The sequence below is a fragment of the Pogoniulus pusillus genome, chromosome 1, assembly GCF_015220805.1.
Source record: "Pogoniulus pusillus isolate bPogPus1 chromosome 1, bPogPus1.pri, whole genome shotgun sequence".
In the NCBI taxonomy this organism is placed as follows: domain Eukaryota; kingdom Metazoa; phylum Chordata; class Aves; order Piciformes; family Lybiidae; genus Pogoniulus; species Pogoniulus pusillus.
The window spans coordinates 48,160,602-48,188,499 of record NC_087264.1 but is presented as its reverse complement, the minus strand read 5'-3'; the positions used below and the strand labels follow the sequence as shown (position 1 = coordinate 48,188,499).

The 27,898-nt window shown below is 41.5% G+C and overlaps 1 protein-coding gene and 2 long non-coding RNA genes across 3 annotated transcripts in view; 1 reads left to right on the top strand and 2 right to left on the bottom strand.

Annotated features, from left to right (window-relative positions):
- Positions 1–729: 729 nt before the first annotated feature.
- Positions 730–11,842, bottom strand: CALM1 (calmodulin 1). Its single transcript, XM_064151611.1, has 6 exons — positions 11,666–11,842; positions 8,586–8,616; positions 7,530–7,673; positions 5,399–5,505; positions 3,891–4,026; positions 730–3,666 (listed from the first exon to the last, which is right to left on the bottom strand). The coding sequence occupies exons 1-6, from the start codon at positions 11,666–11,668 to the stop codon at positions 3,638–3,640; spliced, it is 450 nt and encodes a 149-aa protein (XP_064007681.1). The 5' UTR covers positions 11,669–11,842; the 3' UTR covers positions 730–3,637.
- Positions 11,843–12,165: 323 nt separating this feature from the next.
- LOC135179608 (uncharacterized) overlaps positions 12,166–27,898 on the top strand; it is a 29,956-nt gene continuing 14,223 nt past the window's right edge. Inside the window, exon 1 of the long non-coding RNA XR_010304051.1 lies at positions 12,166–12,903. This is a non-coding gene — a long non-coding RNA (uncharacterized LOC135179608). The remainder of the gene's footprint in view (positions 12,904–27,898) is intronic.
- On the bottom strand, positions 18,889–20,498 carry LOC135180921 (uncharacterized). Its single transcript, XR_010304607.1, has 4 exons — positions 19,977–20,498; positions 19,570–19,705; positions 19,329–19,407; positions 18,889–19,228 (listed from the first exon to the last, which is right to left on the bottom strand). It is a non-coding gene; the product is annotated as an uncharacterized LOC135180921 (long non-coding RNA).

Below are 27,898 nucleotides of genomic sequence, written 5' to 3'. Positions count from 1 at the left end.
GTGCATTTAATCCATTACCAAGATGCAAGGTAAATTCTTGATTGGTTTTGGTAGCATCTGTATTTATGAAGCTGCACAAGTGTGACCAATGGTTGGGGGCTAAGAGTCTTCTACCACATCAGTACCACCCCCCACCCCCCTTCACCCCAGAAAATAAAACAAATGCCCCATACCTAGAGACATTTCAGTGCCTGAATTAATAAAATAAGCATGATAATGAGTAATCTATGTTAAGCATTTTCTTACCCTTTATTTGTTCATTATGATCAGAAGAGGAATATGATTGACAGCAGTTTAAACTTTAGCAGTACAATTTCAGTATTAAATATAAAACTACACTGCAAATTGATGTATTTTAAAAATGGTTATGTATACTCTAGTCTTAAATTTATGTATCAAATACAAGTAACTCAGTTGTTTCTTGCCTTGACAATTAACATATCTAACAGATTTCAACAAGCCAGACATCCATCTTTTCCATTAAAAAAAAAATAAGCAAGCACACCAACTCTTATTCATAGCAAGGGGGTGTAAAGATTCAACACTTTCCTAAGTGTTGTGCAAAGAGTAGCAGGTTTGAGAAAGCCAGTTAAGTAAGTGTTATGATAAACCTAAAGCTAAGCTGGAGGACCTTTAGATTAACTTCATATTTCATATATAACTTGCATCAGTTGAGAGCAACAGGAGTTACAGAACTTGCATGAAAACAAGCCACTTACAAGCAGGTGGTTAAGCTTGATCAGTTTATTAAAAGGATTATATGACATGGTTGCCTGCAATAGCAGGGGACTGGATCTGATGACCCAGGAAGTTCTTTCCAGTCCCATGTTTCTAAGCCATGCACCAAGTGTATCCAGCCCACACTTCCACATTTGGAAAAAGCCAAAGCCACACACACACACTCACAGAAAAATAAAGTAAAATAAAAAAGTCCTTGATGACACCATTTAATTTCTCTAGATATTCACTATGCAGAAGGGAACAGAGCTAAAGTCCTGTACAGAGGATACATTTACTCGAGGTTGATGTGGTACTGAAGTCAGTTAATAATTAGATACCTCCAGGCAGATTCAGTTACAGGGCATACCAACACTGCACACTGCCAGACAATTTCTAATCAAGCCAAGAACCTCTTGCAGGAATGAGGTCTCTTTACTAGCAAGCACAGAGCACACTGAATAAGCTAAAAGCAGCTGTTCTTAAATGAACTACCCTACCAACCGTGAGTGAATGACAGATAGATGGTAAGAAGCATTTACCTACTCAACGAGATCTCTCTGCACACTCAGGCAGAAGTAATTGGTTCAGAGCAGCAACCATTGCTCCTATCTTGCATGTCTCGAGTACACTCTCTTTAAAAGCTGGTCTACAGATTCTGTGCAGCCATTCTCAAACACTACTTAAGTAGCATTTTAATTCTTGCATGGCAGCTGCACTTCCCAACAGTAGTCAGACATTCCCATTATCATGGACAGTATGCTCTGACAGCATAGGCAGCCACAGCAAAAAGCCTTTTCAAGAACTAGATCTCTAAACAATTGCCTACATTCAGCCCATCTAACTTTTAGGCACTTGGTTAAGGTGTCTGGGTCTGTAATCACCCAGAACTCCTCCCCCCACCCCCACCCCAAAACAAAAAAAATAAACACCAACGGAGGGGGGGGGGATAAATAAAAAAAATCATTGAAGGCAGATAGTCTCGATTGCCTTCGGGAGGTGTCTTTTGACCCCCACTGCGCAAAGCTGCATTTCAAGCAACCAAGTTCTTAACACAGGCACCTCAGTTAGACAGGATGAATGGAGACTCGCATCTCGTTCAAGAGATAGTATCAAAACTCTCCAAAACCAAAGGCAATTAAGCAATTAAGGTTTGCAACTCCTTACATTTGGAAACAAACTTACAGTCAAGTAATTAAGCTGCAGTCCCTCCCTCCCACGTGTAAGTGCCTTCCACATGGAGGCTTTGCTATTGAAAAAAAAAAGCGCGTTTTCTTCCAAAGGAGAGTGGACATGGCTGCTTTGCCACTCATTCATGAGGAAGCCGAAGGATCAGAGAACACTTACTGAGAGACCTGGAATGACTAAGCACTGCTAGTGCATGCAAAGCAGAAGTAACAAGATGTTTCTTTAAATTAACCCCAGTCCTCTTCTCCACCCCACAAAATTCATGCAAGTGTTTGAGAAGATAATCAAGACATAATAGCCCCACTTTACAAAAAGGCTTAGGGTTGTTTGCTGTCTGTTTTTTTCCAGTATTTTAACAGAAACGTCCTTTTATTTTCTTTCTGTGGGTAGAGAAATGCATTTTTGGCATGTTTGAGAATTTTATCATGAAGTCCATGCTTTTTAAATCCTCCAACTAGTTTCTATAACCTGTCAAAAATAAAAAAACATAAGTAACCTAGACACGTTTCCCCAGTATTGACAAGCATGCTCAGAGCTCTCCACTTTAGTGAAATGAGGTGTTACTTCTGTGCTGATAGTTGACGAGTCAGCATTACACGACTTTGAGACCAACTAAATTAACATTGTCGTAATATGAAAGGCAAGCACAAGTTCATTTATTTATAGCAAAGGTCTTGGGTTACAGGAGGTCAGTTCTTGCCATCTTGAAAAGATAGGGGATAACTTATTGCATACATGTGCATTATAATTTAGCAGCAAGTCATTCATAGAAACACGTCCCTCCTACTGCTTTTTTGGTTTAGTATCTCAATTATATATATATTTCAGCTTTACAAAGCATTTAACACCACCTTTAAGTTAATGGTCTTTTATTGGAAAAAAAAAAAAAAAAAGACTAGCATTTACAACTTGGAATGGACATAAATTGTAGTATCTTGAACAGCGATGTTGATAGTTGTGCTGAAGTCCACAGGCTACTCCGCCAGCTCCAAGTCATGGTACAGAAGGTTTTAAAAATACGAGAGTCCAAAGATGCTCCCTTGGTGAAGGTTTCTTTTAAAAATTTTGTGAACGGTAACAGCTCGACACCCGTTTCACTATAGTGCAATGCAGACAATGTTAAAACCATATTTTAACAGACATGCCACCCATAGTTAAGATCATCGTATTTTTGGAGCACACTGCTACGTACAGGAGAACCATTCAACCTTTAGGGCATTTTCTCTAAGTTTTGCATCCTTCAACCATTTTGCTGCATACCATCCTGAGGTATAAACCAATTTTAAAGTAAACCAGCTATGACAATTTATACTACAAATTGAACTAGAATCCACTTATGAACAGAAGAGTGGATCCTTTAGGTTGGTTGTTTTCATTTTGTTTTTCCTTAATACAAATGTCTGACTGTGCTCAATTGTCAAGCTGCATGCATGAAAAACTGGCCAGCCCAAACAGTGTAATAGTCATTAGCAAATGGAACTTTTGAGTTCACTAAGTGCTTCCTTTTTTTTTTATTTTCAAGGTAGTACAATTATTTATATTGTAAAACTGATGTTTATCTTTTGGGGACAGGACCACCAACCATTACATGCAGTTTGTGGACAGAAGGTATTTTGACATTCAGTTTTGCTATACAGAAACAGAATGAATAAATGAACATTTTTTTTGCAAGAGGTAAGTAAAAGATTCAATTTGATTCTTCTAGAGGAAAAAAGGTGTAAAGGAGGTCTCTTCACTTTGCAGTCATCATCTGTACGAATTCTGAAAAGATAAAAAAGTCAGTGTGATTTACTGACTATAGAACAATTCAAACGTTAAGTCTCTTAATCAGGTCTGGCACTAAAACCTCCTTTCCACTGCTTCTAAGTTAGTTTGCAGAAATGGGTAACTGAATAAATTGGTATCTCAAGTACTACAATTAATGCCCTATGTAACAGACTTTTACTCAAGAGTAGTGGTTTTCAGTCACGTTAAGCAACTTTTACCTTCATAGTTGACTTGCCCATCCCCATCAATGTCTGCTTCTCTGATCATTTCATCTACTTCTTCATCTGTTAGCTTTTCTCCTAAGTTTGTCATAACATGACGTAGTTCTGCTGCACTGATATAGCCATTACCATCCTGTGAGGAAAAGAGTTGCACAAGATCATGATTGACAAGCCTGACAAGATCCCTAAAATTGTATCTAGGTTCCCTGTAACTGTTGAACTTGCCTTGCAGTGCTTGGGGTGGACAAACAGACCTAGTACACCATATAACCTCCCTCAGTATGTGCTAGTGCCTTTGCCTTAGGAAGCATGCATGCCACTATATCCTCACACAACATTATTGTACTGTAATAACTGCATGCCTGGATTTAAAATACTTAAAAATCTTAATAGCTACAAAGCCATTAAAACAAAACACCAAACACCACCACAAAAACGAACAATATTTTGTTTAGTCTTTTCTGCCTAAGCAAGGTTAAAAAACCCCATCCAAAACAGACAATAGGTTTTCTCTTCTGTATAACACTGCCTCTAATAATCCAACTGCAGGTGGCTAGGGCAAGCTTCTGGATAAGATTATATAGAACAAATCTTTAACAAAAACATTTAAATTCTACTTGTAAGGAATTACAAAAAAAAAGAACAATATTGCTAGTCAGTGTTTCATTAGTAATACTCAAACCTAGATCTCATCCCATACTCTTTCAGAATTTAGCCTCCTCCATATAACAGGAAAAACATACTAGCTTAGAGCAGGATCTTATATTGTGATCACAAGTTGATAAGCTCAGTGGCTTTAAATATAAACCTAGCCTTGCAGAAATTAAACCACAGGATTTAATTTCCTCTTGCACATATTCATCTAAGTATTAATCTTTTCCCCCACAAAAATTAAGATATTCTTGCACATAGCAGCCACACCAGCTATTACTCAACACAAGTGTCTTATGACATTTGTCACATCCGAGCAATTAGAAGAGGTTAAATCCTGTCCTAGAAATGATTGACTTCCATCATGTATGACCAGGTATCCTTAAAGAAGATGTGTGAATTGAGCTCAAGTTTTCCTCAAAACAATCTCGAAGTCCATCTCAGAAACAGAACATGTGTGATTTCAGTTCCCTCCAGAATACTGATGACAGCTTCAAAAACTTCCACAAAACCTTTGCATCCAAACAAACATCTCATCTCTCCCAAAGTCAGAAGGTTCCCCTACCTCTCACTTCCCAGAAGCCCACAACCCCACAAGCATCAAGTTCTGCTCATCTCTGCTCCTAACAAAGACCAGAAAGTTTTCCCCTCCGGATAAACCCAAATCTTAGACCTGCTGTGTAAAGCAAGTATAATCAGCCTGCAGCAATGCCGATTCTGGTTCCAAAACAGACCCTGCTCTGTTTTCAATTCTTCTGCTTCTACTAGAGAACTTCTTTTTCCCCTCCTGGACCAGAAGAGGAAAAGATGGATATCATTACTGCTTCTAGAAGTATTTGTGCTTTTAATAATACCTTGTCAAAGACTCGGAATGCCTCACGGATTTCCTCCTCGCTGTCTGTGTCCTTCATTTTTCTGGCCATCATGGTTAAAAATTCAGGGAAGTCAATAGTGCCATTGCCTTAATGAAAAGAAACTTCCAAAAATTAAACTTCCATGCTTTCATTCATACACAAAATAAGTATTATCTGGCATTTAATTTAGCCAGGGGCTAAGAAGACAGATTTTCCACATATGATTCTAGTCAGTTCTCTCCAAAATTACTACCACTACCTTTCTGCTACTACAATGTGCAGTAAGCACTGTCACTGCAGTATTTCAGCACAAGGAAATCATCTGTTGTCTTCTCTCCAAGTCAAGCCACACAATTTAGCACCCAAGTAGCAAATAAGATGTTAGTCTGATGCTCCAAGGTTAACCAATATTAAGAAACTTATCTTTACCTCAAATTGCTCCCCAAATTAACTGTTTTGTTTCTTTAGAACATCTCAATTGCTATGCAAGATTACAGAAGGGAATACATCACAAAGCTGGCGCTACAAGCCCAGGATATCTAAAATCTGAGAAAATTACACTTCACAAAGCTGCACAAGTACTTGATAAAAAAATCAACCTCTTTATCAACGTATGCTGTACACCACAAAAGTAATGCATCGTTTTAAGGGGTAACAAGGATCTCTAAATTCCAGCCACATGATAAAAGATGCCATTTGGCACTTCTGGCAAGCTTAGCAGTCATCATTCTTTTAAGTATTTCACTGCCAAAACTAAATCTCCTGGTAACAGGCAGGTCTTTGACCTAAGACTTTTGTTCATTCAAAAGAAGAATCCAAACTTCAGACTGCTCATAGCTATAAGTAAGGCAAAACTGTGAAGAAAAAGAATAGAATTGTGTAGTCACAATTCAGTCCTGTATGGCAGAACCCCCATGCTAAATATTCTGCTGTACAATTAATATCTACCCATTGCTTTAGGACAGCGCAAACTCACTAGTTAACTATAGCAAAGAAGCTAAATAAATGCAGTTTTAAGAAAAATCTTTACAGTTTGAGGATTACAGAGTGAGGTTTATCATCATGGTCCAATTTAATCACCTAAATTTGAACAGAGGTCTTGTACTTAAAAAAAAATTAAAAAGTGAATATGTAGAATAAGGGCCAAGCATTCTGCCATAAACCAGATGCAAACAAATGGGCAGGCATACTACTCTGAAATTCTGTTCATCATAGTTATCAGTGGCCTTATTTTTCATCTGCCAGAGCAGCATCATGTACTGCAGCCTAGAGAAGTCACTATACACAAACTCTACAGAACACTGCAAGTCCTAAAGTTTTTCAGCTTCTGCATCCAAAAGTTAGCTAGACTGTTAGGAAAGTAGCTGTAATTAAATGTAGCCTGAAAACATAGTCAGATAACCTATACTCTTGCCAATAATTTCACTCTTTGAGATTAGAGAAAAATCACTATCACAACCAACATAAAAGATCAAAGCCCTGACATCACTGAGCAGAGGAAAGTATCAGTCCTTTTTTATTACTGCTGGCCTGTCTGGAATCTCAGAAAAAAAAATGCAATTACCCTTTCTGGCACCCATTAAAAATAATTCTGATAGACTTGATACAGCAAGGCTTTCCTGCTTTTGTCTCAAATCCCTCCCATCTAATAGCGAACCAATACAATCACATTAATCTATACGGTATCTCCACAATGCATTTTCAGTTCTTGGATTCTTCACACTACGCCACTCCTACATTTTTGGCCTTTGACAAAAACCACAGACATTAATACAGCTATTAATACCAACATGGGCTGACAAACCCTGGGTGGAAATAGAGGTTAACGGCAGGTCAGGGCAAGTCAGGTAGCAATAGGAAGCTGTGACCCATAAAATATTAAAGGCAAACAGCGTAACTTTGCATCTGCCCACCTCCTTTTTACTCTTGCTCATACAATTAGCATCTTAAGTCCTATACAGAAAGCAATCAAACAATTGACACCTCTGAGTTTAGAGTCTATCAAGTATTTTGAAACCGTTTCAAGAGATCAATGTCACCGAATCTTCTCTGTGCAGTCCAAGCCCAGGTGTGGAGGTCATATATACTTAGGATGATCACAGTGCTAATAACTATCCTTTTCAACACTTACCATCAGCATCTACTTCGTTGATCATATCCTGCAACTCTGCTTCTGTTGGATTTTGACCCAATGACCTCATGACAGTTCCCAATTCTTTTGTTGTGATAGTACCATCACCATCTTTGTCAAATAGGGAAAAGGCTTCCTTGAATTCTAGGGGCAGAAACAGTCCCAGTGTTTAGTAACGTCATCAACATGAGAAAATTCCACACTAAAAAAGCACTTCACTAGCAATGTCTGGTACAATTTTAACAAACATTTAAGCTAACTGTCCACATACTGAGATAACTGACACTCAAACAGCAATAAAAATTTACTTCGAGTATCAAGGCAATTTGCATAGCATATTCAAATTTATTTCATGTGGCTATTATCTGCATTAAAGTTCTAGAATGCGTTTCAACATCATCTTGCTTGAGGCACAGCTGCAACAAACAGCAGCTACCAGGGACAGAAGCAAAGGGACCCACTGGGTTCTCTTCACCCACCAGCAGTTATTTTTCCTGTATGTCTGCAGTCATTTACAGGTTAAGGTAGCAGATAACAGGAATCAGCATCAGCCACAAGGAGGTTACTCGTCTCCACAAGTCAAGTAATGTTCCTTTTCCTAATGAGCTTGAATTACAGGCACTGTTAGAAGTTACTTAAAAGACACTGGCTTATAGTAACGTGTAATAAATCTATTTTAGGTTTACTTGTTGTCATTTCAAGTTTATCTTCACTTTATTAAAAAGAAAAGAGTACCTAGGTCTGCTTTGACTCCAAGAAGTTCACTTGAGTCTAGCAATTATTTCTGTTTGCAAGAAATCTAGAAGGACTTGGCTCAAGTCTGAAAGTCTAAAAAAAAATCATTATCTGTAGTCCAAGGAACAAGCAGCCTAAATTAAGAGGCAATGAACCAGTAATCTTCTGAATTTTTAAGTGAATGCTTTTTAGAACTGTGTTAGTATAGGCTTGAAATTGTCAAAGAGTTTTTCCATTATGTGCGAGGTATTTTCTTTTAGTCAGTCACAACAGTCACAAGGGGTTAGCAAGAAAATAAAAATCACTTCTCAAGACACTTACCGGCAATCTGTTCTTCAGTCAGCTGATCAGCCTACACGAAGAATAGAACATTTTAGAACATTGTTTACCTCTAGCCATGTCAAGCCACTAGACAGCTCTTTTAGATTTCAGTAGTGATTTATCATAATGTATCATTACTTTTACAAAGCTACTTTCAATCCCTAGAATTCTGCCCCTGCAAGGAGATTCCACTCACCTACACCATGCAACTGTTTCCAAAAGCACATTTACAGCTATTTCGTTTTGAAATTGCAGATGAAGAACCAGACGTGCCATCCTTCAACTTGTGAGGACTCTGTTTTGTCAAGTCAAGCACAGAGGGCAATTTCCTTGCAATTTATCAGAAAGGCATGAAATCCTTAATGGGTTTGCTTTTCTCCTCACATTAGATGTCACTTCCAGCAGTACAGTGACCCTAACTACTGCGGGGGAGTACTTGTATGTAGTGGACTAATGTAAAGTGTGCCACCTAGTGATCTAACACTAAAGTCTACCCTCCCCCACGACACTGCATCAAGTATTAGCCTACTGTTTAAGCTTAACAGAAAGGACTGTGCTCCGACATTAGGAGGAATTACTAGTCAGTATTATGGAGGTTTTTTGCTATCTCAAACAATGGCAACGACTACTTTTCAAGCGATTGCACTATTTGTCCATTCGGCCAAGCAATTTAAGGTGCCTCACACTGGAAAGTAGATTGCTTTATATGTTATTTAAAATGTCTACCTAAGATCTTTGGTACATCAAAAAGCCACTGCTGTATCCAAAATGGGAAATTAAATGGGCTTTCCCAGAGCTCAGCTGTGCTAACCACACATCTTTCCAGAAGCCTCCCGGCTTTGCATGGATAGAGCATCAAAAAATGCTCTGCTGTTTAGACTCAGAGGAGTTAACCAATTTATGGACAAATAAGCATTTTCCTAGTAATTAAAAAGGAAACAAATATGTGACTTTTACACAGATAACAGGTAATAAAGAGGTACTAGCTCCTCTTAAACTCATTTTATTGGACAGTTTTCACTAACAGATCAGAGAATTTTACAGGTCAGACAGAGCAAAGATCCTGGAACCCTTTTGGCCTAAAACACGGTTAATCCAAGTATAAAAAACACTTTATTGTTGTAAAGAAGAACAAATACAGTGGAGAATTAACAGGCTATACTATCTTGCATACAAAAATAGGGTAGAGTTGGAAGCTTGCTGTACATGTTAAATGATGCACACATTTCACCTGTAAATAGTGTTCTGTGAGGGCTTTTTATACGTTTTAATGTCTGTATGTAATGATTAAACCATTCCCCATATGCACAGTGGGGTGGGAACAGGGCAAAAGGGCAGAAATGCAAACAGACAAAGAGAGTCAAATTCAATAAATCTTCAATAACAGCGGAAAAAATAATGTTCAGAAGCCAGCTCCTCCTTTCACAGCTGGCGATTTTCCAGAAAATGCGAGGTTTTACTTAAAGATTATCTAAGGAATTTACATAACAGACTCAGTGCCCTGCAGAACAGGAAACAGAGCCACACCTCGGCAAAAACCTCCAACCCACAGCCACAGCACCAGCTCACTGCCCTACTAGTCGGTGCTCACTCGATGTTTCTAAAAACTGGATTTCAGGTTAAAAAAAAGAAAAAAAGAAACAAACCCAAACAAACAACTTCACCCACCGTGATGCCAGAAGCACACAATCTGACCCTTAAGCGTCACAGGGTTCACTTTACCACACAACAGGCACAACTACTGCCCACTTGCCCTAGCTACGGGACAAAGGTACCAAGGCTGGAGCCATCACCCCACCCAGCCAAGTCATCAAATCCTGTCGTGGTGATGTCAGCCCTCCCCGACAGGAAGGGGAGATGGAGAGACAGCGCCGAGGAACACCCAGATTGCCAAAAAACGATTAGATGTCTGCCTGCAACTGTTTCACCACTCTGGTAAGGAAGCAAAAAGCAGGCGGTAAAATCCCAGCTTTCCCTCTTGCCCGGCTGCGCCAGCGCCCGACGGCCAGGGGATGATGCGAGCCGCTCCCAAAGCCCACCATCGATGCGTTTCGGAGAGCATGGCAGAGGCTGGAATCGCCCGGGCCGGGAAGCAGCCGGCTCGCAGCCCAGCGGACGCAACGGGCACCCTTCCCGGTCAGCAGCTACCCACTGCTGCAGTGCGGCCCCGCTTCCCCTCCCTCTACAGCCGACGGCCACACAGCGTCCCCATCCTTCACCAGGACCCGCCTGGGCATCGCAACCATCCCTCCCCATCCCCTTCCCTCGGTGGCGGGGGTGGTGGCTCTTCCCCCACAGCCCCTCAGGAAGAGGGGAGGCTGCGCTCCCCACGCCAAGACTCTCGTGCGGGCGTTGGGCCGCTTCCAACCGAACAACACGCAATGCGCCCCGATCTCCCCTAGCTAGGGGGTGCGCGGGGGCCGCGGTAAAAGAGGAGGAGATATGATGTAATGCAGACAACGATGGGCTTCGCCGCTGCTGCGTTTTACTGGAGATGGAGGGGGGATGGGGAAGTGAGGGCGCAGTAACTGCAACGCGGTGTCCTCCCCCGGGCCGCCGCCGCCCCCCCCCACTCCAGTCCCTGCGCAGTGCAGCTGGTGCCGGAGCCGAACGGGATCCTCGACCGCAACCCAGCGCCCCGCCCGGCACGGCCCCCATCCCGCAACGCGCCCTGCCCGGCGGAGGGGCCGTAGCCGCAGGGAGAGGTGCCCGTCCCTTTCCGGAGGGAAGAGAGCGCCGCGTGCAGGAAAAGGCGAGGCGGAGCCGCGGCGGGAAGACGCGGGGCGCCCACACGACAGGCTCCGAGGAAAGGGGAAGTAAGCGGCGGAAGAGGAACTCTGCGGCGATCCCGCGCAGGGCGGAGGCATTAACATTCACCATCCCGTTCACCCCACAGGGCCCGCGGCGGGAAAGGCTGCGGCCTCAAACCCCTCCCCCCCCTCCAGCACCCCCCTCCCTTCCCGAGAAGAACCCAACTCCGCTGACCCCGGCTTCGCAATGAGACTCCAGCGAGCTCCCGGTGCGCCAAATCCGCGGCAGCGCAGAAGCCCCAAGCCTAGTCGGCCAATCGAGCTACGTACCATGGTGTGATGGCGCTGGGCCTGACGGCGGCTGCACGAATTGCGCGACCACGAGCGGTGGCGGCGGCTGCTGCTGCTGCTGCTGCTGCTCCCTCTCCGCTGCGCCTCAGAGAAGTGCTGAGGCTGTGAGCCTGCGCCGCCCCGCTATATATGTAGGGCGGTATCCCTCCGCCGGAGCGGGGCCTTTTTCTCTCCTCCCCGGCGCGGTATGTGTGAGGGTGACTGCAGCGAGCAGCCCTGCCCCCTCCGCGGTCCGGCCCCTCCCCCCGGCGGGCCCAGCTGCGCCCCCCTCCCGCCGTAGCTCCCCCCTGCAGCCCCCACCGTAGCCCCGCGGGCGCTCTGTCGCCCGCCTGTCCGTCAGCCTGGGGAGGCGCGGACGGCTGCCCGCTGCGGGAGTCAGGGTAGTGGCGGCCTTCGGCCAAGCGGTGCCCTACCCACCCTATTCCCGCCGTGCTCCTCTCCCTTTTCCCTATTTCCTCGCCCCCTGAGGTAAGAGCCACACAGGGACAGGCGGGTGAGCAGCCCCCTCCCCCCTCCGCCAGCTTCCGGGGCGACGCAGCGACAACTCCGCGCAAGGTGCGCGCTTTCCTCCTCGGCCCCGAAGCCGGGTGGTGAGGGTTGAGGGCAGCTTGGCCCCGGTTGTGGCCATTTTCCACCAAGCGTTGCTGCCGTCGGAGACCGTAGGGGCCAGTCAGGCCGGCGGGGAGAGAGCTGCCCGCCGCGGCGTTGCGTCACCGCAAGGGCCTCGCCAAATCCCCGCTGGCACTGCATCGAGGCTTTTCCCCTTCTCCCCGTCGCTCTCTAGGCCGGGACCCCCGGGGGTGAGGGGAGTCTCTGGCGAGTTAGTGGGGTTTTTTTGTTTGGTTGGTTTGGCATTGTGTTTGTGTTTTGTTTGGGTTTTTTTGGGTGGAGGGATGGTGTATGGTTCGCTGGTACTGCTGTAGCTACGCCCCGCCGGGGAGCCTGGAGTGGCCCCTGGGAGAGGATGACGGCACGGGGTGGTGTTGCTTTAATAAAGCATAGTCTTGTCTTAAGGGAAATCTGAAAGGCAAGAGGGGTGTCACGGAGGCTGTGAAGCTGGTATGTTGAAGAGAGTATAGCTGCGGTTTTTTTTTAATCGTAGGGCTTTTGTCAAGCACAAAAAATACAGATGACCATAAAATTAAATCTAGAATCAGATGGTCTACAACACAAGTGTCATTTAAGCCACTTCTAAGGAGAATGGCTGTGGCCTACACGTAAGTGAGCTGCAGCAAAAGCATTTCCTGATGTTAAACGTTTCGTTATTTCTCCTCTTAACCTGCTCTGGGTTTGTAAATTTTGTCCACCAACTGATAATAACCCAACTAACTGCCCACCAACTGATGGTAACCCAGCATTCACACTGTGCCGTCTTGGAATCAAGAACTAGTTCTGTTCATGACAGGTACCCATAGATTCTGAGCATCCTTGCAGTTCAGGATGTTTTTACTTAAGGCTTTAATATGGACCCTCAGGATTGGGAGACTAGCAGCATATCCTGGGTCATAATTGTCATGGTCTGCTTGTTCTATAGGACTGACTCTTTTTAAAATCTCTTTTTCTGTTACTGAAAAACCATGCATACTTTTAAGAGTTTGAGATAAAAGACAAAATGAGCTGGATTCTGTTTGTTTTAACAATTTCAACAGTTCTACCACTCAAGTTACAATTCATTTGGTTGCTTTTCTGGAATACAGTTACAGGCTGGCAAACACAAGTTACCTGTTTACAATCTAAAATAACCAAACAATACTGTACTTACTGTTTCAAAGTTTGGTTCCCAAACCATCCCAATAATTATCTAGAAACTAGTATATAAAATGGTTTCAGGAAACTGATTTGCAGCTGGCTAGTCTGCAAATGGCTGGGTTTATAGACAGCACAATGTCTGGCCTCCTATTTTGAATATACTTTTTTAAAACCACTAAGGAGTGGCATTGAAGATATTTTCTAAACTTTTTTTCCCTATGGAAGAACTGGCTAATTGTTCTCCTGTTTTCAAACCAACAATTTCAAGCATATTTCTCAGTTTTATTTCTGTGAAACATGGAACAACGTTTCAATGATACGGGCTACAAGAGCGTTTGCTTGGCTAAGTGATTTGTGCAACTCCCCAAGCCTGCCATGGATCTGTGAGGAACAGTGTTCCTGTACTGGCCTTACACAGATTAGTATCTCATTAAAATGCTTCATTCTGTATAAAATATTGGGCAAAGAAATTTGTACAGTTGTCTTGCAAAGATAGATACCTAATGCAGTCTCATAGTCTTGGGCCAAAAAGTTTCTAATATGGAAGGCTGAAGGTGGTATTATCAAGAGGAATAATCTTCCAGCATTCCAATGTGACAGTTCAGAGCATGGGTGCCTTATTTCAGTTTCTTTAAGCGCATGTTATGTGTTCTTCCATTGATCCAAACCTCATTTGTTCAAAGCTGAAGGGATTAGATTTATCTATTGAGAAGAGTCTATGAGACAATTAAAAAGTAGATTTCTTTTACTAACTATCAGCATTTGGACATACATCAAGAAGCTAGGAAATGTGAAGAAAACAGCCGCTCAGTGAATGTTGCCAAAGAGTAACAGGGCCTTTGACATGAATGCTGTGCATTTATTATTTTTTTTTAATAACCTTTTTTGTATTTACTTTTGCTAACTCTTAATGGCTCATGCTAATTAATTTATATTTTAAAAAAATAATTTTAAAGTTACTTTCAAAGCAACTTGGAATATAGTTACCTTGCTTTATTTAAGAAATAAATCAGGATGGTACATTAGAGTGCCACAGTTATGTTCTGCAGTAGTTTCTGCTAAATTGCATCATTCTGTATTTGAAAATATTTCACAGCTAATGCTCAAAAATAACATTCTGACTAAGGGGATTTTTTTTCCTAATCTGACATATGGCAGTGGTAAATGTAAACAAAACAGAATACTAATATTTTGCTGCTTATTTAATGTAGAAAAAAAATCTCATCTAAATTGGCCTCCGCCTGCTCCTTGAAATTTTGTTTTCGCTCAGTTGTACAGCCTTTGATGATTATTCTTTGTTCTCTTCAAATTTACATTCAGTTGTGGGCAGGCAAGAAATGCCCCTGTCATACCAATGACATACAATGTCAAATGATTTGCCAGAATCTTCCACAGTCTCATTCAAAGTATCCTGGATCTCAGTGGGAGTTGGACTGGGCCATGGAATCAGTCAGCATTTGTGCCTAAAACCATAGATCTTGGCCATCTCATTGCTACAGAGCTTTTCTTATGAACAGAGGGCTGTATAATAGCTGTTAAGATGAATTTCTGCCTGGATAGATTTAGCGCTATAAATTATTTTACTTTGTATCACTAAGCACACTTTTGTTAACTTGTGTTTAAAATACAATGTCACAGTGAAAGACTCACAACCATTCTACCAGGTATTACATTCCTCACTCTTGCCTTAATGTGGTAGTAAGGTTACAGTGCTGATCAGTGGTTCTGCAAAGAATTAACATGTCCATTCTTTGGGAGAAACTCTATTAAGAACTTGAAAAAATAATAAACTTTACTACTTGCATGCAAGGTGTGCTTTTCCACCTTGGCTTCATTAATATAAACATAGACGAACATGGCTTCACACGTAGCAATTGTTTTCTCATCTATACATAAGTTTTTAAAAAGTATCAGAATGAAAAAAAATCACAGGCATCTGCCCCATGAGAATGGATGTAAGAACAGATGAACATGTTTGTCATATAATTAAATGCACAACTGGGAGATATGTCTTATGGCAATAAGCATAGTGCACCAATATATAAGAAGTTGCACGAAAGCAAAATCAAATATGTGCATATGTGCAATATCTGTGCAACTGGTTAAAATAAATAATTAGTTTTCATGGCTATAATATTGCCTGTTGTATGTGTGAGCTACCCAGCCTGGGTTTGAGCTTGTTGTACTGCTTTTCATCGTCTATAAAATTCTGTTCATATAGGATAGATAATGTTTACTGGGGAGCCCATTTTCCACCAAAATTAAATTAACATTTCTAAATGCCATTGGCAGCTGTGAAAATCTTAGCCAGCCTCCTTATAAAAGTACTCCGAGCTTCACCAAGGTTGCGAATAAGTGGGTGAAACTGCATTGAAATAGAACAGAATAGAATTCTACCACATTTATGCAGGATGTGAAAACAAAAATTGCTATAATCTTAACATTTAAATTTCAAGACCTGGTAACTACTTTAATTTGAAACATACATGTTCCTATAGAGCACTATTCCTTTATTTGAAAGAGACAGAGAGAGAGGACACAGGCAGAACTCCTCAAATTTTTACATGCTCATGATTTCTTTGTATCTGCCTTATTCTCTCTGGTATGTATCAAAATCACATACTTTTGTGGATTTTCACTGAGCATTGTTAGAAGGCCATCTGTATAATTGAATAATGGTAGTTGCTACCCACATTGAGTGTCTTCTGTCTTGTAAACTTTTAGGTGGTGATATAAAATTGATTGAGCTGTTAGTTAGAACTAAATTATTTACATATTGTAATTAAATTAGCGAATCCCTTTCTACATAGCTATGTAAACTGGCATCCCTGAGGCCATATAATTTGACAAGTTTTGCACTTTAAACATAGCACAGTTTCAGTTTGGAACCTTAAAGATCCTATCTTGAAAGGACTTGCACAGATAGGAATTACAGACCTGCTCCCATACATCAACTCAGTCATACAACTGCATATTAAACAACTATTTTAAACCGAAGTACTTCTACTTTTTTACACTTGCAATGTAAAATAAATGGGAAAAGAACAAAACTCTTTCACAACCTTAAAAACCTAACCTTTCTTCATAGTTCTGTGAGAAGTTCTCTAGAAACATTGGAGTACATGAAAACAGGGTTTTCCATCTCTTTTTGTAATTGCCAGTTTCATAGAAAGATAAATATGCAATGATTCATGATATAAACAGAGGTTACTCATTTCACTTTCCTATTGTTTGTATTTTGTAGTTAGTGCTTTTATAAAAGCCAAATTGCAGCCACTATTTTTCAAGAATTAAGTGCAGAATAGGACAGAATATTTAAATGTGTTTGTTAAGTATTTCACACTGTAACATAACATTGTAAAGCATACCTAGGTCATGCCTCTCACTGTTTCTGATTTGACTACCTGAAAATTTTACATGATACAATCTAACAAAAAATAAAACAATTTTTAGCTGTATTCACCTTATTAGGAATGGCTTGAGTTTGCACTTAATTTCTTAATATGCTAGAAAACTGAGTGGGCCAAAAATTCATTTACTTTATAGGTTCAGATTTCTGTCTTAGAACTAATAAAAGCTGAACAGCTGTTGCTGATAGTACACATTTTGACCCATTGGATATCTTATAATGATATAATTAACAATGGTAAACAAATATGCTTAAGACTTTTAAGTCCTGGGAGAAGGTGGAAATCAGTTCATTCAGCTGCAGTATGGCTGTTTCTCATTTTGGCTTGTCCTATTTAACATAAGGGGGGAAATCTTTGAAGATAGTCAAGATTGCTTTTTTTACACAACACAAATTATTAACTGAGCCTTTTGCATTGTTTTTTACACCTCTCCTTTGTCCGTGTGTAACTCATTTTCAAAACAATATTCCTGAGGGGCAAGCTAGGACACCAGTTTTGCAGTAAAACTCCCAACTAAATTTAACAAATATGCATATGAAAATATATATATGACAACAGGTATGTAAAAATCACAGATACATTGTCTAATGACTGAGCCTTCCTTACATAAAGCCAAATTATAATTTTGTAAAATGTAAATATTATTTGTTAAAAACTTTCTTTGGGTCAGGTAGCACTGTCATAAGTCTTCATGCTACAGCTAGAGGTAAAATATCAAGGTTGATCATCATTTTAAATCATAGTTTCTGGGTGAGATTTTCAGCAATGGTAGATATGCCCTGAAGTCAATAAATCCATGCTATTTCGCATCAGTTGTGGATTTATACTTCCCTTCCTTTCGCTCACACACAGAACATGGAATTTCTATCAGTTTGTCAGATTCCTTGAAATAAGAAGCTACAAGATGAAATCCACCTGAGTTAATGGATGTCAAATACCGCCATCCAAGAGACATTTAGTATTTTAATTCACCATACTATGGGGCTGACCTGAAATGAGAAGCATTATACATACATCCCAAATTACTGATGCCAGCATCATTGCTAGACAGTACCCTTCTTCATTTGTATAAAGTACATGAAGAAAGTTTATGGAATTCTTGCACTTCTTTGGGCAGTTGTTTTGTGTTGTTTGTGCCTGCATCAATAGTAAAGCAAAAGTAAATAATTAAAAAACTTCTCCAACTGCTTGATTACCATTTTTTAGGGGGAAAAAGATCCCTAAGTCTTTCAACAGCCTTGAGGATAACATTTCTAGTATCACTTCCCAGAAACTGTAAAAGTAAATTCAATCTCCACAGCCTATTGCCAGAGAGCCAACAGACTGCCTCTCTCCTGAGAACTTGGTGTGGCAGCACCTAAGAAATCCTCTATTGAGGGCTCATCCTTTAAAGTCTTTCAGTAAAAGGAATTTTTAAAACAGCAGGAACATCTGATGCCTACAGAATATAGGTTCTGCTGTCCCTCTTAAGGTTTCTCTTTGATCGAGTTTTTTGTCTAGAACTTTAGGGTTTTGCCTTTGGGGACGTGAGCATGCATGAAGTCCAGCCTCTTAAAATGTCTGACCCTCAAAAGTATGCATATGTGTCCACCTTAATGCACCTCACGCCACTGCTGATATCCCAGAAATGGTACCAAGAAAACCTGTCTTTCTTTGTAAAACTGAAAAGTAAAGAGGTGTCTCATGGGGCCTGCTGTTCTTCCCAATATTTCTGTGAAGGTATAGTTCACATCAGTCACCTAATTAAATCTCTATTCTGCCTGCTTTACTCTGAAGCTGTCTGCTTCTGTGAAATAAGAACATACTTAAAATCTGATCTATCCCAAGCACCTAGCACTTTTTGCACATCTTTCCTGGCAAGTGGCATTGACCTTCCTTCCTCACAGTATGGCTATTGTTTTGTTTTGTTTTGTTTTTGTTGTTGTTTTTTGGGTTTTTTTTTGGCTTTGGCTTGTTTTTCTTTGTGGTAGCAGAAGTATGCTAGATGCTAATGAAGGATGCATATTTAGTAAGTGCACTGTTATGTGCTGGCTGTAAAGCTGTCAGCAGTGCTGTTAAACAGTACAAGGCTAATACAAAGGTGCACTGCACTGAGAATGAAATTTTTGTGCTATATAGAAGGGAAGTACATTTAATGAATTTATTTTGGTTAGCCTTCAGTTTAGTTTCGGGTCTGCCAATACTGACATCATTTTTCCAAGCAGGGAGCACCATCTAAGACTTCTCTGCATCACTGTCCTTGGGGTGGGCCTGTGTGTGGGTTGATGCAGCGCTCAGCACTCCAGATCATTTCACTTTGGCATCCATTCTGCTTCTGCTGTCTCTATCTCCATATTCTATTTTAGGTGCTTACAGAGCACCAATCTCCTCAACTAGAATATAACTGAAACAAGATAATTCAGCATCAAATAAGCAAAATGCAAAAGACTCAAACTAGACTATTTTGTTATTATTATGGGGTTAAATTACTTAAATATAGATACCTTCCTTCTCCTACTCCCACTTCTCTCTTTAGTCTTATCTTGTTCCGTCCTCAGGGATGTACTGCTGGCCTGCAAGCTTCTGAAAAAAAAAAAAAGAGTATGTTCCATGACGGGTCCCTGAGTGCCAAGCAGCCATCTAGCCTAATTCTTGGGGGGGGGGGAAGGCATTGTCATTAGAATTTTGGCTATCCCAAGATCCTCGTATCAATCCCTCAGCCTCCAGTGGGACCAGGGAGCATACCTTTGTGAGTGAACCTCTTTAGATACCATTGCTAGTTCCTTGTACAGTTTGCTCCAGCTGGAAGCTCGATAAGGTTAAGGGATCTCGCTGTCCAGGCCAGCATTGCATTGACAGAAAGACAGCAGCAGGACCTGCACTTCAGAGTGAAGTGTATTTGTTACTTGGTCTGTGGGTATGGGGAAGGGGGTGGATTTTTAATCAGACACCCCAAAGGAAAGGAAGGATATAAAGGAGTAATCGTCAGTACACTGAGGACTCAAATTTGCTGCAGATGCTAATTTTCTAAGACACCAAGCTTCGCTTCCCACCTGCCCCACGTTAGGGGCTTGCCTTTCTCCTTGGCGCCGTACATTCGGCAATCAGCTCTGTTGTCACTCTCAAAGGGTGTGTTAATACTCGATACTAACCGATAGCCGTTGCCGGGCTCGCAGTCCTCTGGAGTGACTTTAAATTTTGCCTGAAACGAGCACTTGGCCTGACTGGGCTCTGGTGAGGCCTCGGGCTCTCCGGTCTCCACGTACGGCTGCTGATGGCGATTAACGTTGTAACTAACAGCAGGGGCCGGGACAGCAAAGCACAACACGCTCTGCTTCGCCAGAAGTCTCCTGTAGTCTCCCAAGTAGAACTTTATTTCCCCCCTCCCTTTCCCGCGGCCAGAGAGGCCGGGGCTGGAGGGATGCCGAAGCTGGAGGTGTCTGTGCGGGGCTCGGTCCCGGCAGTAGCCGGTAGCTTCACGGGAAAACGCGCCCGCGGTGTAGGCGGCCCGCCAACAGCACCCCACGCCCTGCCGGGCCTCGCAGCGCCAGTGCCGGCAGAGCTAGCGGTTGAAGCTGCCTGCTTCCACCAGCGGGCGGCCGGCCGGCGATACAAAGCTGCACGCCGGCGCCTTCCCTGCCAGCAGGGCCTACGTCCTTTCGCGGAAGATTACTGCCCTGTGGAGGCGAAACCGACGGCGGCGGCGCCGAGGAATGTGAGGCGGCACTTTGTCAAGGAGCACCGGATTGGCTAACGGGACTCTGCAATGGTTCGCTGGGAAGCGTCAAGCCCTCGGATTGGTTGCGCTGTACCTGCAATGCGTCAAGAGAAGATGCTAGAGTGCGTGTACTGGAGGGCTGCTGTGGGGATGGCTGCTGTGGGGATGGCTGCTGTGGGGATGGCTGCTGTGGGGATGGCTGCTGTGAGGAGGGCTGCGGCCGGCCGTGGGAGTGGTGGCGACAGTGGTGGCGGCTGCCCAGAGTCAGACCCCGGCCGCGCCCGCAGAGGCTGGCGAGGCCTAGGGCTGTCGGACTTTGCTAGCAGTAACAGCAGCCGTAGTGCTCCGCTTCCCGCCTCTCTGCCGCTGCAGCCTGCAGCAACAGCAATTGTTTGGCTCTCGAGCCAGAGCTGGCAGGAAGGAGCTTTTCTTCAGTTCGTTATCTGTTTAGAGGCAGGTTTCAGCATCAAAAAGCAGCAGAAAGATCGTATTTTTTTCGCATTCCTTCCCCATAGCACAAAGTGCCGAGTTAACAAAATGTGACAGTGCAAATTTGTGTATTCTGCCCCTTCACTATCTGCGAGAAGCACTTCTTGGACTGCAACTGGGAGTGACAGTTTGAGTGACAGCTGGAGGAGGAGATGCGCGATGAAGCGATGAGTGATCTCTTAAATATCTTGCTGAAACCCTGCAAAATCTTTCAACACAAAGAGATGCTTCTGCAAAATTAAACTCAAGCCGCAATGCTGTGTAGAGGCATGGTGAGGTTGGCTCACCTCCATCTGGGACTTCTGGACATTGCTGGGTGTCTCAGGCCTTGGACCTGGCCAGAACCCACTGCAGCCTTGTTGCATAAGGAGCTGCAGGCATGCCATAACCACTCATGCAGGGTCTTTCATCTGTTGCTAATTGAAATAAGCATAGATAAACCAGAAGCAAACAAATAACAAAGCCTTCTCTGCACCCTTAAGAGGCTTACAGGACCGCTTTTAGAGTTCCAAACCAGCAAAAACTTCCCGACATAATGTATCTGCAAAGCTAGATACAGTAACTGTATGGACGTAGTAGTAGGTTACAGGCTCTTAACAATGCTACCTGAATTCTTCAGTATTTCTGGTATTGGAGTGTTTCCATTGCTGGTTTTCAAATCCCCATTCTGAAAGAGTGAGTCAGCAAGAAGTCTGTGGATGTGCCAAGGAGCAGTGTTTTAAATAAGGTGTCACCGCTAAAGAATTCTCAAAGACAATGTTTACATATGAAAACATCACAAATCTGAGTATGACACAGCAGCCCAATTTCATAGAATCATAGAATCATAGAATCAACCAGGTTGGAAGATACCTCCAAGATCATCCAGTCCAACCTATCACCCAGCCCTATCCTAGTGAAAGTTTTCTTATTAATTATGCTTTTCAGGATAAAATTCTCAATGTGCTATTGAAGAATTTTGTGTTCAGTTCCATGATAGTTTGTTTTCTTTATTCTGTTTGCTTATTAGGCAGTAGAACCCTTTATCACAGTATCATCAGGGTTGGAAGAGACCTCATAGATCATCAAGTCCAACCATTTACCACAGAGCTCAAGGCTAGACCATGGCACCAAGTGCCACGTCCAATCTTGCCTTTATTTTAATGGAGATCTTCTTTTCACAACCTTTCTGAGTATAAGCTGCTTGCTTTCTGGCATGCTGTCTACAACTACCTGAAGGGACACTGTAGCCAGGTGGGGGGTGGCCTCTTCTCCCAGGCAACCAGCAATAGAACAAGGGGACACAGTCTCAAGTTGTGCCAGGGAAAGTATAGGTTGGATGTCAGGAGGAAGTTCTTCCCAGAGAGAGTGATTGGCATTGGAATGGGCTGCCCAGGGAGGTGGTGGAGGCACCGTCCCTGGAGGTGTTCAGGAAAAGACTGGATGAGGCACTTAGTGCCATGGTCTAGTTGACTGGCTAGGGCTGGGTGCTAGGTTGGACTGGATGATCTTGGAGGTCTCTTCCAACCTGGTTGATTCTATGATTCAACACTTTTTACTGTCTTTTTTCCAAAGAATTCTTTCAAAATATTGAAAACCAGCTTGCCACATTTCCTTGTAGCCCTAGTCAAGTGAAACAAGTGCAATGAAACCTTTATGGGAAAATGATATATGCCTATGAAATTAAAACGTTTACGAGTGAGTGTCTGCAAAAGTGAAAGGTAACAGTGAGATTGCAAGCTTGCTTCATTTCTTACTTGGTCATTTGAGGTATGATGCATTTCCTAAAAGTTTGTGTTGGAAAAATCTTAAGTTTAAAAAAACTTGAAATCTTAACAAAGGGAAAGGAAATGGCTAGAAAGCACTGGTAAAGGCATCACACAGCCTTCTCCAGAACAACCATAAACACTGTATATTAGTCGTAAGGCCAGTTTGTTTTATTAATTTACTATAATGACTGTACAAATAATACAACTACATTAATGTCAGAGAACCTAAAAAAAAAAAAAAAGCTTTTAGATGTGATATGATCATTCAATGGGAATTTAATATACCAGTCTCAGAGTTAACAAGTAATTCCTTGTTGCCTCAGATAGCATCTTGTAAAGCAGACTCTAAACTCAAGAGCGTTCATGCATTCAGGACATCAGTTATATTCTAAGACATAGCTTACTTTAAGCACAAGTTGCTAGAATGAATCTGTTGGAATAAATACCATTTGTATGCTTATTCATTGGTCAAGTTCAAGCAATTTCAAATCATTTATGTCTAAGTGATAATTCTAGTTTTGTTGTGTTTTGTCTTGTTTTTTACCTTTGTTTGTTTGTTTGTTTAATGGGTGCTGTATCTAGGTCATGTCCAAAGCTATCACTGAGTATGGGAAAGGTAATACAGACTAATTAGCAAAGTTAATTACACTTCTAAATATATAATTCAAAACATTCTGACTTAAAAACCATCCATTTAAAGCAACCATCTTAAAGCAACCTATTTACAGCAATGTCATTACACTAACATCTGTTAAATGTATGCAGGTCTGCCATCTTATGGAGCCTGAATGGTACTGCCAAAAGAGGATGGAGCTACATGTTCAAATTTGGAGAATAGTTTGAATTTTTCTTTGTCAGATAATATGTTCTTTCTTATAAAACTTGAGTCGTTTTGACTTATTGTATCTATTTGTTATGTATATTTGTTGCATTTATGTGTGCATGCAAGTGTACAGATGTAAATTACACAGTCAAATAAAGACATTGCAGTTGCAAATTCAAGCATGGAAAAGCTGTTGAATGTGGTTGTTTACATTATATGCTAGCCTTGAGCATCATCATCATCTCCCATTGTCTTCTTCAGGACCACTGTCTGATTCTGTGTTCTGGTTAGATGGTGCTATTTAGTGAAAAGCTGTTCAGAATTTCACTTTAGCCTCTTTGTGTAGATTGTGGCTATGCTTCAAGCTAGTCAATCCCTGTTCTAAACCCCAAAAATATTAATTTCTGCATGGGCTTTTCTGTAGCTGTTATTGTTAGAGTATTATTATGAAGAATTTTGAATGAAGTTGGTAACAGCCAAGGCAGACAATCATCGTGGAAATGTTCATCCCAAGTGACTGAAGTTTGGCAATGCTATTAAAGTTGCTAAAATGATGCTCTTTTGTTTGGTTGGTTTGGTTTATATTCTATTTTTTTGTAAAAGCCAATATCAGATAAACCTGGTAAGTGGCTTTTGGGTCAGCCAAGAACAAATGTACAGGAACACAAGAGCATTATAATTAGTACTTCATGTATTAGTATACATTATTGTCTCTTTAACTGTTGCAGATTTATTTTTAGGTGAAAATGATTCCTCAGGAAGACCTTATTACTTTGCTTTTGAGAAGTTTGAATTAAATGAATTAGGAAAGTGGTTGATCTAAGTGCCTGTGATACTGTCAGATGGAACAGTAGCGCACTCAAACATATTGTCCAGCATTCAGTGAAGTTTTGCAGCACCTTACCAGTTGCTGGAAAATCTTGTAGTGCCTGGAATCTAAACACTCATGAGGATGTCTGATTTCACTGAGTTGTAACTGTATTACAAAGTACTTTTACATTATATTTTCTCCATCTAGTGTCATTTGCAAATATTCACATTGCAAGTATCACTCATTGCTCTTCCTGGGAAAAAAGACACTGAGCACACACTGCAATTTACTGTCAACTGAATTTGATGATGTGAAATACTATTTACAGTCACAATAAAAATATTAGCATAATTAATTTGTGTGAGTGCTCGAACCTGGGTAGAGTCTTCATCTTGTCAGTTACTTCCCACATATAGAAAAGGTTTTCTCCCCCATTTGATCTTGGTAATATCATATTTTTTTATGTGTATCAAAGTCCAGTACTGTGTCCAGGTTCTTTTAAATAGCTCCACATGAAGCTTTCACTAATTGAATAAGTTCAGTATTATTATGTATAATTTTTACTTGTTTTTCATCTAAATATTTTCCAATTTTGGACAGATTGTAGACTCATTCAATCAACCAGATTGGAAAACACCTCCAAGATCACCCAGGCCTATCCAGTCAACTAGACCATGGCACTAAGTGCCTCATCCAGGCTTTTCTTGAACATGTTGCCTAACCTTGGCATTTTTTGTTTCTGAGAAAGTCATCTTGTGAATCAAAGGTCACATCCCATGTTAATCTGTCTTACACAATGCAAAATAAAACATTTTTTGTTCAGTCAACAAGAATTTAACCTGTAAATCTAATGGATTATTTGGTTAAAAACATACATTATATTGCAGCAGTAAATGTTGCCAGGTCCAGCATTTGCATAATCTTCAAAGTGCATAATATTGAAAGTAGATACAGACACACAAACGAAACTATTGCCATATACTCATATCTCATTACTGTAGATATGCTGCCAGATGAAGCTAACAGAAAAGTGTTTTGTGCTGCATAATTTTTGAGCTGTAGGCATGGTTGAGCACGTCCATCCTCATCTTGATAGTCTGTAGATGTAGTGTTCACTTGTTTTATAAATGTCATGTGTATTACCATGCAAACAATGGCCTGCATTGTAGAAACCACACTTTGTTGTTAAAATCTTTAGGTAGGAATGACAGCAGATTGGCATAATGATATGATTTTAGTGTGAGTAGCACTTACCTGGAATATTAACTGCTCTCTAGCTGCATTATAGTAAGGGTCCTCAATAGTTTAAAGCCATCCTCTATGAATTTGTCTTTCACAAAGTTGTGGAACATTATTCCTAAGGTTTGTCTTTTGTTACTTTCAGTGACTACCCAAATCTGATTCACCTGATATATACTAGTTAACTGAATGGGAATACAAGATAAACCAGAGCTCTTTTCTTATGGTGTAGTTTTGGTGGCTAGTAATGAGGCCTGCAGTGATAGATCTGTGTGTTGCTAAAGTTGCCAAGTACCTTGCCAGTCTCATAGGGAAGTTTGTAATTCTGTTGATAGCCAGATTGCAGTCATTCTGGTTACACTGCCTTTCATTCCTTTCAGTACAGACATTGCAGTATTGATATGAACTTACTGGAGTTTCAGTATCAAATTAATTCAGTAATCCTGATCCTGTACCAATTCCACCCAGCAAGTTTGCATGATAGAAGGTCACTCCCTTTTTGTTTAGTTCTATGTCCCATTGGTGTCTGATTTTGTAGTCACGAATCATACTAATCACTGTATTCACTGGAAGTCTTGTTCCATGCATGAGTGTCTCTGTTGGTTGAGTTCAAATGTGTGTTCATTGTCATGAATTTTGGAGCCATAACTGTGGTCTGTCATCCATTATGCAACATATGCTCCTGTGAGGTTGTATTTCCAATCTTCAAGTGTTCACTTTGAAGGACCAATATAATGTAGTGGACCCATATAATGTAGTTTATCGTTCCTGAAATCAGCCAACTGTTGTTCCTTTGGCAGGTACTGAACCATGTTTGAAAAACAAGGGACGTGTGTACAATAAATATTGCCAGAGCTTTTGTCACTGGCCATCCTCTCCCTGCAGTCAGTTGAAATAAATAGCAATTTTCAGTGTGCCTTAGCCCTTTCTGCCTCAAGTTTTGCAATACATTAATTTTAGCCAAATGATCAGCCATCTGATTGCACTTTGCCTCAGTTATTAGTTGGCACATACATGTCACATGGATATGCACTTAGATTGGCCTGTATCGTAAAGCTTTTTCCAGTATGCTTTTCCTAATATGTCTCTACCATTTACTTCCTGATTGTTTTTCACCCATTTCTCTCACCACCGTGAAACAAAGTTTTCTGTCTCATCTTCCCAGGGCAGTACATATTAGAGCACAATTACTGGAGGGGAGGGCAGGTAGGAGTATTCAGTAGACATCCCAATTCACCCTGCACTCTCTGATCATTTGTCTTCTTTTTTTGTCTCACTGCTTGTCACCTGGTGAAATATATACAGAGCCCATCAGTGCACAGCAGTTTCCTGGGCTACTATTAAGGCTTACCACTTCAAAATTGTTTTAAAATAGGAATGGGTGCACATAACCCATTTAGCCTGGAGAAGAGGAGGCTCAGGGGTGATCTTATTACTGTCTACAACTACCTGAAGGGGCATTGTAGCCAGGTGGGGGGTGGCCTCTTCTCCCAGGCAACCAGCAATAGAACAAGGGGACACAGTCTCAAGTTGTGCCAGGGTAGGTCTAGGCTGGATATTAGGAAGAAGTTCTTCACAGAGAGAGTGATTTCCCATTGGAATGGGCTGCCCAGGGAGGTGGTGGAGGCACCGTCCCTGGGGGTCTTCAAGAAAAGACTGGATGAGGCACTTAGTGCCATGGTCTGGTTGATTGGATAGGGCTGGGTGCTAGGTTGGACTGGATGATCTTGGAGGTCTCTTCCAACCTGGTTGATTCTATGATTCTATGATTCTAACTTGGATTTCCCTTTCTTGAATTAATGGGAGCCCTTCATATGCAGCTAACAGCACTTTCTCAAAGGGACTGTAGTTGGAAGCCTTGCCATGAGTTAGAGCAAAACGTAATAGGCAAGTTTTCTTACCTTACACCATTGCCATAATCCCCATTGATATCCTGTGTAACATGCCTATGTGATGTGTAATTCAGTGTGCAGGATTAAGGACTCCCATTGATTAGTTAGTAAAATGCCATCATTTAAAGCATTTCATGTCTCATGATGGTGCTGTACCAAATTCCATTTTGTATTTTTCTTCAGCAAATGGAAGATTCCCCTAAAATACTGGATCCAGGAACGTCTGGCCTCAAAAGCCCCAAAGTTCCTAATAAACTTTGTAAATATTTTTTATCAGAAGGTGACTAAATGCTTTATATTTCTGCTAATACTGGTCCTGGAACAATTTTCTGTCCTTCTATCTGTCATGGGCCT

Coding starts and splice junctions, on each gene's coding strand:
- CALM1 (XM_064151611.1), bottom strand. Junction 5,506..7,529: donor CAACGAAGTAGATGCTGATG/GTAAGTGTTGAA, acceptor CTTTTCATTAAG/GCAATGGCACTATTGACTTC. Junction 3,667..3,890: donor TGGGCAAGTCAACTATGAAG/GTAAAAGTTGCT, acceptor TTATCTTTTCAG/AATTCGTACAGATGATGACT.